At 40.6% G+C, this 15075-nt stretch overlaps 1 protein-coding gene across 1 annotated transcript in view; it reads right to left on the minus strand.

Annotated features, from left to right (window-relative positions):
- Positions 1–830: 830 nt before the first annotated feature.
- The window catches only part of RPAC43 (RNA polymerase I subunit 43), a 62025-nt gene continuing 47780 nt past the window's right edge, over positions 831–15075 (minus strand). Inside the window, exons 6-9 of the mRNA XM_089460673.1 lie at positions 1807–1902; positions 1574–1667; positions 1312–1428; positions 831–1168 (exon numbers count right to left, since the gene is read on the minus strand). Coding sequence (XP_089316799.1) covers positions 1065–1168; positions 1312–1428; positions 1574–1667; positions 1807–1902 — 411 coding nt within the window. The 3' untranslated portion in view covers positions 831–1064. The remainder of the gene's footprint in view (positions 1169–1311; positions 1429–1573; positions 1668–1806; positions 1903–15075) is intronic.

Consider the following 15075-nt stretch of genomic DNA (forward strand, 5'->3'; position numbering starts at 1 on the left):
CCTGTTACCATACATTGCTATATTTTCTCTTGAGCTGCCTAGCACATTAAGTTGAAGTGAAGTCAAAAACTGCCCATTGTTTGCTGCACTAAATTAATATTTTAGATAGACCCTAATGCTGAAAGTTCACAGGGATTAGATCTAGGAAACCTCCATGGGGGGGATTTTTGAATTTGCAGTAATTGCCTGACCAAAATTTCCAGATTATATAATTTTGCGTATAAAAACTTGTGATTTCTAGAACTGTTACATATGTAAAAATACCACTCTAGTATAATGAGGCCATAATGACATATTTAGTGATGAAGTTTTAGTTAGGACTTTACTAGGGTATTTACCTATGAATGGAAATAACAAGGGTTTGCCCTCTCTCGTGTATATCTCTATCATTTTATCAATATAATCAACCAGGTTCTAGTGTTTACTGGAGACGTCTTCCTCCATTACTAGGTTTTGCAAATGTAATCCACCCCTGGGTTTACAGGTGCCCCGTTGTATATTTATTAATTTCTATTATTATTGTTCATTTCCCATTCTATTGCAGTAGATGTCCCATTTGATTGCAGATGTCCCAGTTGATTACAAGTTCACTGCATGATCCCAATAGATCATTCATGCAATCTTTCTTTTGTGCAAAAGCCCAGAACAAGTTCAAAGAAAATCCCTTGGTGTGTAAATTATGCACTAAAAGAGAGCTTGCTGATTAAATAACGTCTATAACAAAACCATTTTGAAATATGAAGCAAAAAGCATTTCCAATCCAATATTTCAAAGAGAGCTCTCAAAATATTGGCCTCATGCAGTTCAGTTAATCACTCAAACTCACCATGAAGAACATGAAATTTTCTATGACAAGAACTAATATTAAAATATAGAGGAAAGAAGGCTCTCAAACCTATTCAACAATGAATGACTGAAAAATCAAAGATCACCTATTACATATTATGTAATCAGAGATCTCTGTTACAAGCACACCTATTACTTTGCAATCAAAATTGGTTTTGCTGATCTACAAGCACAAAGATGAGGTTGAATTAATGAATATGCTGGCACACATTTTCAGTTCATGAGAGTTCAGCCAATATCCGTTCACATTTCTCTTCGAGAATCTTCACAGCTTCAGTGAAAAGCACCTCAGGTGGCAATGCCCCTGTTGACTCAATGGTAACTGGAAAACAAAATTTCAGTCTGTATTCTGAAAGCTTAAATTATTTTAAAAGTTTAAAACTTTAAAGGTTGAGATGCAGCCAATGAAATAATCTAAGCCATAATATTACTAATATCTACACAATCCCATGTAACAATACTTACATATGAAGTGCTCCTTCACACGACGTAATTGTACTCGCTTATCCCACCCATCCCCACGAATACATTCACGACATAATGTACACTCTCTTGGACGAACAACCTTTGCCTTCTTTTTCCCTGTTAAACATAAAAGCCAATTTTATGTTAATGGAAATCGGAAGCACTCAAAACAACTTCTAACATAAAGCGGCAACATATTGTGTATTGTACCACCACAAAAGATGAGATTAGATGTATAAATTTCATTTAATAAAAAGCCCACCTCCACCAAGGTCTTCAATGTCAAAGACTTTCATAGGACACTTCTGAACAAGCTCTTCTGCAATATCATCACGAACATCTTCCAGCAAAACAACCTGAAAAATAGATTTATGGGCACAATATGAAATGGTAATTTTTTGAATTAGAACATATTTATTCACAAAGTTTTTAACAGACTTTTCTTATAATATATACACTATAGGTGTTACACAATTACATTATAACAGTTATTACCTCGGGAAGCATTCTATACCGTGCAGTTGCAACAGGGGACCACTTGGCATGTGTTTTTCCCTGTCCTTTCACAGCATGAGCTTCAAGTTCAATAACCTAATAGTAGCAAAAAGAACTGGTCAGTAAAATGTTTCAATAATTACAAACTAATTCCCCTTTTTATGAACCACTGAGATTATAGTAAAGAGTAAAGACACAATACAACTAAGGGGTGGCAGGAGGGGGCAGGATCCTATGGGACCCTGTTGAGCATCAAGAAATTAGGTTTGCATGGGAGCTGGGCAAAGAAACCAACAAGGCAGAATTGTATGGTCTTCTCCTAGGACTGTCTGTTGGACAATGGATAAACCAACGCTCCCCGTGTGTTTCGTGACATGGACTAACCACCTCTCGTTGATCCTTATCTCTGGCGATGAGATCATTGACTAACACCTGCGGGTTTTGGTCTAACGGCAATCATGATTCCCAACAAGTGGTATCAGAGCGTAGGTCACAAGTTCGACACACACCCAGCGCGCGTTGGGGGGAAGACTGTTGGACATTGGATAAACCAACGCTCCCCGTGTGTTTCGTGACATGGACTAACCGCCTCTCGTGGATCCTTATCTCTAGCGATGGGATCATTGACTAACACCTGCGGTTTTCGGTCTAACAGAAATAGTGATTCCCAACACTGTCCTTAGCCAAGGACCTCGGAATCTCCAGGATTACCATTATAGGAGACTCTCTCACTCATCTTTTGCAAAAAGACACGCCCTTCAAAACCAACAAGCTAAAGCTACTTTTGCAAAGGATCAAGAGCATGTTCGAATCATTTCATCATAAATGTTTTATCACATCCTAATAAGCCAGAATAAAATGGCAGACCAGCGAGCTAATTAAGCCTTGGGTCTGGTGAAAGGTCAAATAGAAATTAATGGGAAAAGGCCCTGGAAAAACATCCCATGACTTGGCAAATGTTCATCATATATTTCTCTGTCTCCAGATCTCAAATACTACAGAGCTAACCGGTGCAAACATAGTTCAATTAACAAACTCAAGGGCATTATTACAATTTGGGTGCATTCAATGTTATTGGATGTGAGTACCTTAATTGGAGAAGTTGTTATATGGGATGGGGCATCAGGCCAGCGTGATAGCCACGCACTGTCTTGTACTCAGGTATTGGTAAGGCTGCTCGACCGGTCATGGCCATTAAAACCCAAGTGTGAGTCTCACATCCTCCTGGCCTTGTTTTCCGCAATAGCTCCAGCGAGAGGGATTGAGTTCATGTGGAGAGATCTGAGATCCAATCAAGCATTCATGGAGGAGGGAACCAGGTCCATCAAGCTCAGTGTTTATCTGCCAAGAATGGATTGTCACTCGCAGAGTAAGGAAGCCAAGCTCCTTCTTCTCCCTCCCTGGAGTCTTTTCCATTGAAAGGAGAATTAAAGACTGAGGTTTGGCTCGTCTAGGATGGGTGATTTTAGGCCTTCAACAACACTTGGTCCTAGAATGTGCCGAAGCCATCTCCAACAAAAATCGAATTGTCTATGCAGGCAGTATTGGACAAAAGCAAGGCCAGACCACACACCCAGCAGTCCAAGCAAACAGGAAGTACTAGTTCAGAGGGCTCACAAGATTCCTTCTCACGATTGGCTTCGAATTTGGTAATACGTTTCTTCCAATCTTGGTTCAACCTTCCAATTCGATCTGCAAACTTCTTAGAAGGAGTTGTATCTCTGCATTTTTGTTGGAATTTCTAGGTGGGCTTTGAACTTGTGTTGCAAAGGAACAAGCTCGAGAATAGAAGGAACAACAGTTGGGATTTAATGGAACCTCACAGACATAAAGATGATGGGGAAGATCCCCCAGAATGTCCTGACTCCTCACTTCCCTCACCCGCCTGTAGCCAGCAATATAGACTGTCACCTTTTGCAGATTTTATCCAGAAGCTCTCCCTCCAGGTAGCAGATCAAGCAGATAAGTTGATTGCCATGCAGCAGCTGATGGATAGTCAGAATGATGAAATTGACACTCTTTGACGCCAGGTGGAGAACATGACGAGGCCAAGCTCAACAACAAGACTGCATCCATTAGAAGGGATTGTAAACTATGAATTGGAGGTCGCAGTGTCAAGAAATTTCCCTTCCATTGAATGAAAAAACACTGTAAAAGTGTGTTCCTCTGCAGTCAATTTTGCAAGATATATAGTTGTAAACAGGTCAATAAAAATGTTGTAGTTTCTGGTTTTGGCAATATGGAGATGGAACCTCCCAGAAATCTTTATGTTTTCATAGAATTTGGTCTTAGAAATTCTGTAAACTTCCCGGGTTAGATGTTGTCATAGAATCTGGTCTTTGAGTCTATAACAAACGGATGTTTCTCCTTCATGGGTTAGATGTAATTATCTTATGTAAATAATATTTTAACCATGGTGCTAAAATATTAGAGAGTTGCAAAAATTATTAATCCCCTCATATGTCAATTAATTAAAATTTCTAGCAAAAATAAATTAAAAATCATAAACCAGAAATTTAATTAATTATAGTCAAAATTAAATCTTAGGAAAAATAAATTCTCCCAATAAAAAATTCATGGGTCTAAATTAATTTTTGGAGGTTTCCCGCCAAGGGAATATTGAAAACTTCAAGAAATTTGGACCATTGGGCCTTAGTGGTTAAGTCAAAGTCAATTTTTGGTGGAAATTAGCTCAAAATAATTAATTTTTTTTTTAACTGAAACGGGTGTATCTTTATTTGAATTGGAAGAAATTTGGACTTACGCCAATGCTGCCATCATTACATTGCATCTAATTCTGTTCCATAATGCATGCTGCAGAATCCTCATGGATTACATAGGTGGATAGAACTATCCCCGTTTATGAGGATTTGACCTTTCCCAAGTGTACAGCCCTTATTTGCCAACAGATCAGCTTCGCTATTCAGATTTCTGAGTATGTGGAAGCATTTGTAGGATTCAAAATCGAGTAGGACTTCCTTCAATCTGCTCAGAGTTTTGTTAAGGCTTACATTGATGAACAAGTTCTCCGAATTTATCTTTTTAATTATGAGCTCGGAATCTCCGAAAACTTGGATTTCTTTGTCCCCTCTGTCTCTAGCAATTTGGCAGGCTTTAAGAAGGCTTAATATCTCGGCTTGATTGTTAGATTTCTGCCCAATGCCCCAGGAGAAGATGTCCCTTTTGACTCCAGCCGGGTCATAGATGACCCCACCTGCCCCAGCAGCCCCGGGGTTGCCTTTGGAGGCGCCATCAAAGAAGATCGTGGATATTTTTTGTTTTTTCCACCATTCTTGAAAGTTCTCTTCAGTTTCTCTTATTCTCCAGATTGGATTCATTGATTGAGGGGCAGAAAGCAACCTCCGGGGGTAGGGGGAGAGAGAATTCAGCCACCTTTCTTCTTCGGGAAGCAGCAATGGGTCTGCAGAAAAGTACTGTTGTTGGGCAGCTTCCAGGAGGAGGGATTTCGCTTTTGCAGCTACAGCTAGAGGAGTTTGTTCTTTTCCGTTGAAGATCAGGTCGTTCCGGGCCAGCCAAGTCTGCCAGCAAGTGAATTTGGGGATGGCAATCCAGATTTTTCTCCAAAAAGATTTGCTGGGGATTTTGTGGGGGTAGCAATGATTCCAGGCATCGAAGAGATCGGCTACAGAGTTGTACGAGGGAACAGTGATTTGGAACTCATAAAGGATAAGACGCCACACCTCTTTGACAAACTTGCAGTCCATGAAGAGGTGCTTAGCTGTTTCTTCACTATTTCTGCACAACTCGCATCTGTGAGGCCCAGTAATGCCTCTTTTCATCAGATTGTCTCCGGTTAGCAATTTATTATGAGCCAGCGTCCAAAAAAAGAAGTTGACTTTTGGTAGAGCGAGGGGCTCCCATACTTTCTTCCAGAATTCCGGGTTTCTGCTGCTGTTCTTTGTGGGTTGGAGAGCGTTGAAGGCTGCCGCTGATGTATAAGTCCCGGAGCGCCCCCAACCCCATCTGTCCTTCGACCATCTGCTCACTGGAGCTGCTTCCTCCAGCAACTCATCGAGCACAATCATCTGATGGTTTAGGCGGCCTGGGATGCCATGGAAATCCCAACCGATCCATGCGCCACGACTGTCCCACTTGGAAAGATCATAAACACTGTTGATTCCAGCGCGCTCCAACCATTGTCTTATTTCGTCGATTTCCTCGTTTTCTGAAAGAGGGGCGCTGTCCATAATACGATCATGCCACAGTTTTGTATGTTTACCGTTGCCGGGGATTTTATAAACTCTGTCTTTGAAGAAATTCAAACTTTTATTATAGAGTTTCCATACCTGGGAGGCGTTAATTGTTTGGGAAGCCTGTAGATTTCGAAGCGATACCTTATGGGCATACTTTGCTTTCAAAGTTTCGCTGACAGGGTGCTTTGGATTCTCATATAAATTCCAGAGTATTTTTCCCCCCAACGCCAGATTAACCATGGCTGGATCCCTGATTTGCAGACCTCCTTCTGCAAAAGGGCGTTTCACCTGTTCCCATTTCACAAGATGCATTTTATGGGTGTTCCCTTTCCCACCTTGCCAGAGGAAGTCACGAATCAGTTTGGAGATGTGGTCTGTCACCTGCTTTGGTGCTAGTAGGAAGGCAGCTTGGTAAATTGGTAATGCTGAGAGAACAGACTTGATCAAGATGACCTTACCACCGGAAGTGAGCCAATACCCTCCCCAGCTTGTGATCTTTGTCTTGATTTTGCTGATGACTTCAGACCACAGAGCTCTCTTATTGCAGCCATTAATGATAGGGAGTCCAAGGTATTTTATCGTCTCCCATTGGGCTTGGCTATTGAAACCTAGGAGAGCAGAGATGTTTGTGAGCTCCTGTTGATCGATATTCCATCCATAGACTTCACTTTTCCTTTCATTTATGGAGGCTCCCGTGGCCCTGCAGTAACTTTTTAGGACTTCATCAAAAGCTTTGGCAATTCTAGGAGAAGCTCCTCCGAGTAGGAGAGAGTCGTCTGCAAAAAGAGCATGATTCTGGGCAGGAGAGTGAATGGAAGGTTTAAGGCCTGGAAGAGTGCCTGCCGCTTTTTCTGCTGAGAGTGTCCGCCATCAAAATGTAAAGGAAGGGAGAGAGGGGGCATCCCTGCCTAAGACCTCTCTGGGCATGGAAAAAGGAGGTGGGGCGGCCATTGACGAGGGGGGCAATCCAAGGGGTGTCAGTGCAGGCTTTGATAAGAGCAACAAAGTGAGGGGAGAAACCAAAGGCGAGGAGAACTTTGTAAAGGAAGGCCCGGTTGACTCGGTCAAAGGCGTTGGCCATGTCAAGTTTGATCAGCATCCCTTTTTCTTTTCGTTTCTGGCTTGAATGAATGATCTCCTGAACTTGAATGACATTGTCCAGGATGTGCCTGCCTTCAATGAAACCGCCTTGATTGCTGGAGATAAGTCTGTTTAGGAGAGGCTTGATCCTGTTTGCAAGGAGCTTTGCTAGGATTTTGTAAGAGGCGTTGCACAACGATATTGGCCTGAATCTGGCAAAGGTTTCAGGATTTGAATCTTTTGGAATGAGGGCCAGGTATGTGGAGTTGGTTCCTCCCCCTACCTTGGCTTTATTCCTGAATCCTTTGATCATCTTTAGGAGATCTGTTTTAATAATGTCCCAGCACATTTTGTAGAAATGGATGGTAAAACCATCGGGCCCAGGAGCCTTATCTGAGTCCATAGACCAGATCACTTTTATGACTTCTTCTTCCGTAAAGGGTCTGTTGAGTTCGAAGTTGTCTTCAGCTCTGACCAGAGGGGGAATATTGGAAAGGAAGTCTGCCATGTCCTCCTCATTACCTTGGATTCCAGCAGTGAAAAGCTGACTATAGTGATTTACAGCTGCCTCTTTGATCTGACTGAACCCTTTGCAGGTCTGCCCTTCTGCTGTTGTTATTTCAGAGATGTGATTTCTGCAGAGTCTTGCCCGATATTGACGATGGAGAAGGTGGTATTCCTATCACCCGCCTTCAACCACAGACTTCTAGATTTGATTCTCCAGTACTCCTCCTCTAACCGAAAGGATTGAAAGGTCGAACATTGGATTTTGACTTCTTTATCCAGCAGTGCTGGAGTGACATCTCTGTTTTCCATATCTGTTTGCAGCTCCTCAAGGGTCTGCACAATTTCTTTTCGGAGACTAGTTGGATTTGGAGCAGGTTTTTTGATCCACTCCTTCAGAGCGTGCTTTGTGGCTTTGAGTTTTTGCTCCCACACATAGCTGGGGGACCCTGAGAAGGATTTGCTCCAAGCTGCTTTTACTGTGTCAAAAAAACCTTCTCTTTCTGTCCATAGAGGGCTGAAGCGAAAAGGGATGGGGCCCAAATCTTCTTCGTCTTCTAGAGAGAGCTGGATGGGCTTATGATCTGAAGTGAGTTTGGGAAGGATTTTGGTGGTAATGATCTTCTTGGTTGTCATCAGAGCACCCTGAACCAAGAATCGATCCAGTCGAGCAGAGATATGTTCCCCTCCCACCCTGTTATTGGTCCAAGTGAAGAGCCCTTTCGCTGGTATGAAATCAGTGAGGTCCCAATCCTGAATGAGTCCTTCGACCATAGGAAGGAAGGGATCTCTGCTGTGTGTGCCTCCCCTTTTTTCCTTGTATTTTAAAACAATATTTAAGTCCCCGGCCAAAATGATATTTTTGGGGGAGTGTTGCTCAAGGAAGGCTATGAGGGAGGTCCAGCAATCTCTTTTTTCTGAGTATAAAACAGGGACATAAAGATTGAAAAGGGAGAAGGATAACTTACTTGGATTGTGCATTAACTCCGTGAAGATCCAGTGTTGAGTTTCTTGAGAATTTTTCAGCTGGAAGAGATCCTCTGACCAGAGAGTTGCGAGACCTCCGGAAGAGCCTCTTGAGCTGACTGCTTTTCCTACATTTTTCTTCCATTTCTTTTGACTGATATCCAAGAGGGCTTTCCCCTCTATCTTTGTCTCTTGGAGCAAGAGGATGTCTGAGGGCTCCATCTTGAGAAGATCTTTAATCGCTTCAGCTTTCGAGGGATTACCCAGTCCTCTGCAGTTCCAAGAGACGAGACACATTATTTACCTGGGAAGTGGAGGGAGCCTCCCTTAGGAGGCCTGGTCCTTGTATTTCTTCCGATAGACATCTCAATAGTAGGCTGGCTTCCTTGAGTTTTTAGCCTTTCGGCCTCCTCTTCCCTTTCTTCTCTGCGAGATTTCCTGCCAACTTTTTTGATGGGTTGCTCGAAGGTCTCATCCTCCGATGACCCTGAACTGTCAATAGGCTTTTTCCTTGTGACGTCTGCATATGAGGGGTTTGAAGGGCTTCCTTGGGTGGCCTCAGGAAGTGTCTTTTCCCCTCCATATTGAATATTGGTGGGAGATCCAGGTTGTTCCAGGGTTTCCTGGTTTGTTGTAGCTGTCGTTTTCTGACTGTTTTCTTTGCCATTTGGATTTTTGCCTTGGGTGTGATTGGAACTGCTTGGAGCCTCTTTCAGGGGGCCTTTCCCGGTGCCCTTCCTATTGGGTTTTTGGGCTAGAGTCCACTGCTCTCCTTTTTGGTTCTCTGGAAGATCTTCTGCCTTTTTCTTGCAGTGTTTGGCAAAATGCCCGTAACCATGGCAGTGTCTGCATTTGAATGGGATCTGTTCGTAGTCCAGCTCTTGGACATGGGTCCATCCTGCGACTGTGAGATTGATGGCTTCCGGTAAGCCCTCCTCTAGGTCTACTTCGACGCAAATGCGGGCACAGGAGTATTGATCTTTCCTTGGGGCTTGATCGATATAATTGCCTAAGGCGTTGCCTATGATCTGGAGGGACTTAGGATTCCAGCAATGAAGAGGAAGATGGGGGAGGCGTACCCAGACCGGAACGGCCGTAGGAACGTCCTGAGCTGGATCAAAATCAGGCGACCATTTATTGAGGTATAGACCTTGCGGCCCCATGAAGTAAGGGCCATTCCTGAAAATCAAGCTTCTGTCCTCTGCACTTTCGAAGACAAAGACGAAGAAACCTTTGCCAACGAAATAGCTTTTAACTCCCTCTTTGATAAGCGGCTTCCAGTTCCTTTGAGTCCACTCCTCCACCGATTTGGGAGAGGGCCAGAGGCCCGTGAACTGGCCAATGAGGCCGCGCTCAGCCAGGTTTAGAGCAGCTTTACAGGTTTCTTCCTCGGGGAGGGCGACAGAGGGGATGGTGTCCATCTTCTTCACAAATTTTTGCTGGCTCACAGAGGGAGGGCGCTTATTGCATTGTGCGATCATTTCTTTGAAGGCAGAAACCTCCGGGGGGGAGGCAGATCCGAGCCCCCAGAGGGCTCCATGGCTACGCGCAGCAGTAGCAGAACAGAGACAAAGACGCGGCGGCCCAAGGGGCGTGCGATAGCTCAAAAGCCCTAGCCCGGTTACTCGCAGAGTTTTCTTCACGGGCAGGGCTCTTCAAAATAATTAATTTTGAGTTAATTAAAAATGAATTAAAAAAGAAATTCGAAAATTCCTTAAAAAATAAAAATTTTCGACAATAGAGATTAAAAGATAATCAAATCTTTATCAATAGTCTATATTACTTTAACGGGGATCAAACCATCTAGACATTTGTAGAATTTATCTATAAATTAGAGGTCATTTGTCTCACAATGATCCGATCATTGAATCATGCACTTGCTCTTGAAGCTCTCTTGTAATCTTTTCCAGAATAATAATAACACAAAGTCTCCCCGGTTTTCATTGATGGTGGTGTTCCTTTTTTGTTTCTTATGGTATAATTGTTCTTAATATTCTGTTGAATAATGTTTTTATAAGTTGTTGATTACTAGCCCTCGTGAAATAACTTATTGTACAGGTATCTTGCATAGGTTATTGGACCTAAGATAGCATTTTAACTTAATTTAATTAGCAAATATCTCTAATTCTTTAAGATTACATTGTTATTTTATATCTCTATAGCTTGATCTTGAGTGTGCAGAAATCCTCTGTGTTCGAAAAACTTAGGTATTAGGACAAGTCCTCAATTGGACCAGCCAACTCCAAAGGCATAAGATCTGAAGAGCCTTCCTAATTGAAACCTCAAGATCTATCTAATGAAGTTTCTCTTGCAGGGTTTCTTGGCTAGTGCCTCATTTAAAATTATTTATCTTTCATAGACTGAGTTTTATTGATAGATCTGGCTAGGAAGAGATTGAATCTACATATCTGGGAGTGGAGTCGAACTCATACTCCTCAAATCTAGTAGATTTGTATTTTTATTTGTATAGATCTGAAGCCTTTGTAAAATAATTTTTAATTCCTAACACCTGGGTTTTGGGTTTTAGTTTTATTTTTGTATATATTGGATCTTGAGTATTTAGATTTTATCTTGTGCATATGTAGATCTGAGATTATTCAAGGAGATCTTTGGAATTTGAGACAGATCTAGGCCCTGGAGGGCAAGATCTAGTCTCAAATCTTTGCTTGCAGGGCCAAAGAATTCCAAATTATTCAGTGAAAGGCGAGGTTGATAAATTTTTAAGGTGGACCATCTATTGAAGGGGTTTGTTGACAATTTCTGCAAGTGTCTCCAAGCCCAAAGGGCTCACTGGTTTGCACCCTCAAACCCTTTGTTTCTTCACTGTTCATCTACAGCTAAGAAATTATCTCGTGACAGTGATGAAAGCGCCCTAAAAATAAATCACAAATTGTCTAATAATCCAAGGAATTAATTGCATTAGTGGAGCATTCTCTGTTTGGCATAGAACTGCAAAATCCATTTTTGAATGCTTACTAAAGTCTGATAGAAACAATGACATTTACTTCATCTAATTAACACAAAAATTGCTCATACATTGCTAAATACATTGGCAAGTCACTTAGGTAAATTTAGCATTGTTCATCTGGTAAAGATCTGGTGATTTTAATGACTATCACATCTGCATAATAAGCATAATCAAGTCTGATATATCAGTGGTAATAGCATATTTTGTCACTGTTTGTTCTCTATCTCAAGTGCTTTAGTCTAGGTCAAGAAGAAGTGAAAGTTTTATGACTATTTGACACACTTGGCATAAGGAAAATTCATAAGTAGTTATTGCAAACTGTTTAGTGTTATCTTATTTGTTGTTGCCCTAAGTTTACTTTGAATTTCATTTTATTTTCATGTTCCAATAAGATTGATTAAGAAATGAATCTAAATTGCTCACTGTGTCATAAACTTATTTTGTTGCTCCTTTATCATTGGAAAATAAGTGGCTTACTGTTGTCCTAAGCAAGCACTCTAATTGGTTACAGTTTATGGTTCAGCTTTACTAACTATTTGTGAATGATAGCTTTACATTAGCATTCTAAAGTCTTAAGATCTTCAAGATTTCTTGTTTCAATTGGTGCATCTTTCAATTTAAATGGTCATTTCCTAATTTATTAAAAGAACACTAGTTTTAGTGTCTAACTGATCATTGGCTAAAAGTTCTAAATAAATAAATGTTGTAATCATTGCTTTGGGTTCATTTGTTATTGCCATCTTGGGCATATTGATAAATCATTTATCTTGTTGGGCACACTCTGACATCATATTGGCACTTATCCTTAATGTTAAGATTATCTTTTGAACATCATTATTAAGTACTTGCTTCCTTAACTCAAGATCTATTTTTACTAAGTACTTAAACTTAAGCATTCTCGCTTCAGTAATCATCCATTAATTTCACCTTGCATTTGCGTCCTAAGTTAGTCTTGCACATTAAAATTTGCCTCCAAGCATAAGCTTGGTTGGTAGAGAGATAGGTACACCTCTGCATCTTCTCTTGAGAAGTCTACTCTTTTTAGTATCTATAACAGTGACCTTACAGTGATCAGATCCACAGCCTCTACAACGCCGGAGGCACCAGGTACGTTAGATTTCAAGGAGAGGGATCGTTAATCACACCCTCTTGTGCTTCACCTTGACTTCTCTCTACCATTTACTCTAAAGTTTAGGCTCAATATAGATAAAGATCAAATGGTCATACTTAGACTAGGGATTTAAATAAAATCAACTAAGATTCCTGCATTTCACATAAGTCATAGGAATTGCATTGCATATAGGATAGTTACTCATCTAAGCACCAGTTGTCCATCTTGTAGTTGACCTTAAATTTGTAAAGCAAGAGTGTTGACTCCATAAGGCATTGGTTTCAATTATATAAATCTAATTGAATCCTTAATATCTTGTTAAATCTAAACAAGTACTTGGCCACTCAGTTGTGTCTCCCGCACTCGTTCGTTCCCAACTTGTCCTTCTTCGTTCCATTTTCATAGGGTCTACCCCCCATAGCCTATTGTTGGGAGATAGCTTAAACAACAAGGTTGGGGATCAGGGTGACAACGCTCGACCTGAAGCATTATCGCAATGCCTACACATTTTGAGCAACAACATTTTTTGGCGTTGTTGTTGGGGACCAAATTTTTGGACTTTGGCTTTGCAACATTTATCCTAGTCATTTTCATCTCCTCATTTCTCATCCTTTCATCTCTCACCGGGATAAGTTCCTTGTCCTTGGTTTCTTTTACTAACTTCCTTCCTTGCATCTTGATTACCTGAAGTTAGATTTTTTTCCGAGTGGCGACTCAAGTTCCTTCATCTTCTACAGGGGCGTGTACTAGAAGGAACCCAAGTAGCTTGGTTAATCCTACTCCAGATCCTAAAAAGGTTCTCAAAGTTCGTTACACAAGCTATCTTCTCGTACACTTCTTGTTAGTCTCAGGCAAGGAGCTCTCTCTGATATCCATTCTCTTTTTCCTGATCCTGTTCAGCAAAACTTAATGGATGACTTGTATCTTCCTTGTAATTCCGCTAACATTCAAGGTTATCCACATGACCTCCCTGATAAAGGTTTGGATAAATTGCCTTCTTTACAAGACAACAATGCAATAATTGTTAAAGCTCATCTTAATAATTTTAGGTATTTCATTAATAAATGGGGTGATGCTAACGCTAATCATGAGGATGTAAAGATGAAGCTTTTTGTGCTCTCTTTGGAAGAAGATGTTTTGGAATGGTTCACTAAGAGAACCGATCATTCTTTTGATTCATTGCAGTCAATTATTAATGCCTTTGATGACAAGTTTGGAGATAATAGAGAAGAAAGACAGTTGGTTAAAGCTATCAGCGTCATAAAAAAAGAATGAAAATGAAACTGTGGAGGAATTCAATAAAAGGTTTAATGGTATCGTGGAAGAGATACCTCAAGATTATAAACCTCCTAACAAGTCTCTTTTGGATTTATATATTGATGCCTTTAATGCTGATACTTCTTATGAATTAAGACGTGCTAAGAATTGTGATTATAAAGTTTCTCAGACTTTAGCTGAAGAGCTTGAAAAGGATAAGAAAGCATCTGGAAAGTCTGAAATCCCAGGTTTTGATACGGCTTCAACCAAATTGAAAGAGCCTAAAGGAAAGGAGATTAAAGAATCTGATGATGATCCTATGCAAAAGACGATGCAAAAACATAAAAGCATGGAGCTAAATCAAGCTAAGTTAATATCTAATCATGCTAAGGAAATAAGTGCCTTGCAATCTAGGTTGGTCGGGGTCCAAATGGAAAGGTCTCAAGCACAGAACTTCCAACCTAGAAATAATAATAATAATTGGAATAACAATGCTTGGCAGAAGAAAAGCCCATCTAATGAGCATAGACCGCCAAATCCTCTTGATTTTGCTAATCTTGTGGATGAAACTCCTCCTTATGCTAGGGCCTATGATGTTCTTCATGAAGAAGATACTTGCCCCACTGTTAAGAAAATCATGGATAGTGGGATGTTTGGGACAAGTAATCAAATAAATGTGGTTGGCAAGGAATATTCTTTATCTATACATAACCATAGATTATAATATGCACACATCTCGATGTTTTTAACGTTGGGGGGAATTAATGCATGAGTGCGGGGTGGGCCATAGGCCTTGACTTTTGGAATAAAGGAATTTTCATGTTTTCTAGAGTTTAGATTTATTCATTTATTTTTTTGAATTAATTTTAATACTTCAAAATAAATGATTTCTCACTTATGTCGCCTTCTTTGTTTTGTGGTGCAGACTTCAACTTTCTCTTGCTTTTGACCCAGGAATTGGATTTGAGTGCATGATATATTGTTGGAAAGCTGATTTTGAGCTCTTTTTGATAAAAATACTTGCAATCTAATCTGATCCAAACATTTACATGCAAAAATCTCCTTAAATCTTGGTACTTGGTGTCTCTTTGGAAATAATTTGTAGGAGGAAATATTATTTACAACATCTCAAACATAATAATGATCAGCGATAATCAAGCAATCCTATC

The sequence above is a fragment of the Pinus tabuliformis genome, chromosome 7, assembly GCF_031772625.1.
Source record: "Pinus tabuliformis cultivar Carrire ecotype Pingquan chromosome 7, CPIR1, whole genome shotgun sequence".
Classification (NCBI taxonomy): domain Eukaryota; kingdom Viridiplantae; phylum Streptophyta; class Pinopsida; order Pinales; family Pinaceae; genus Pinus; species Pinus tabuliformis.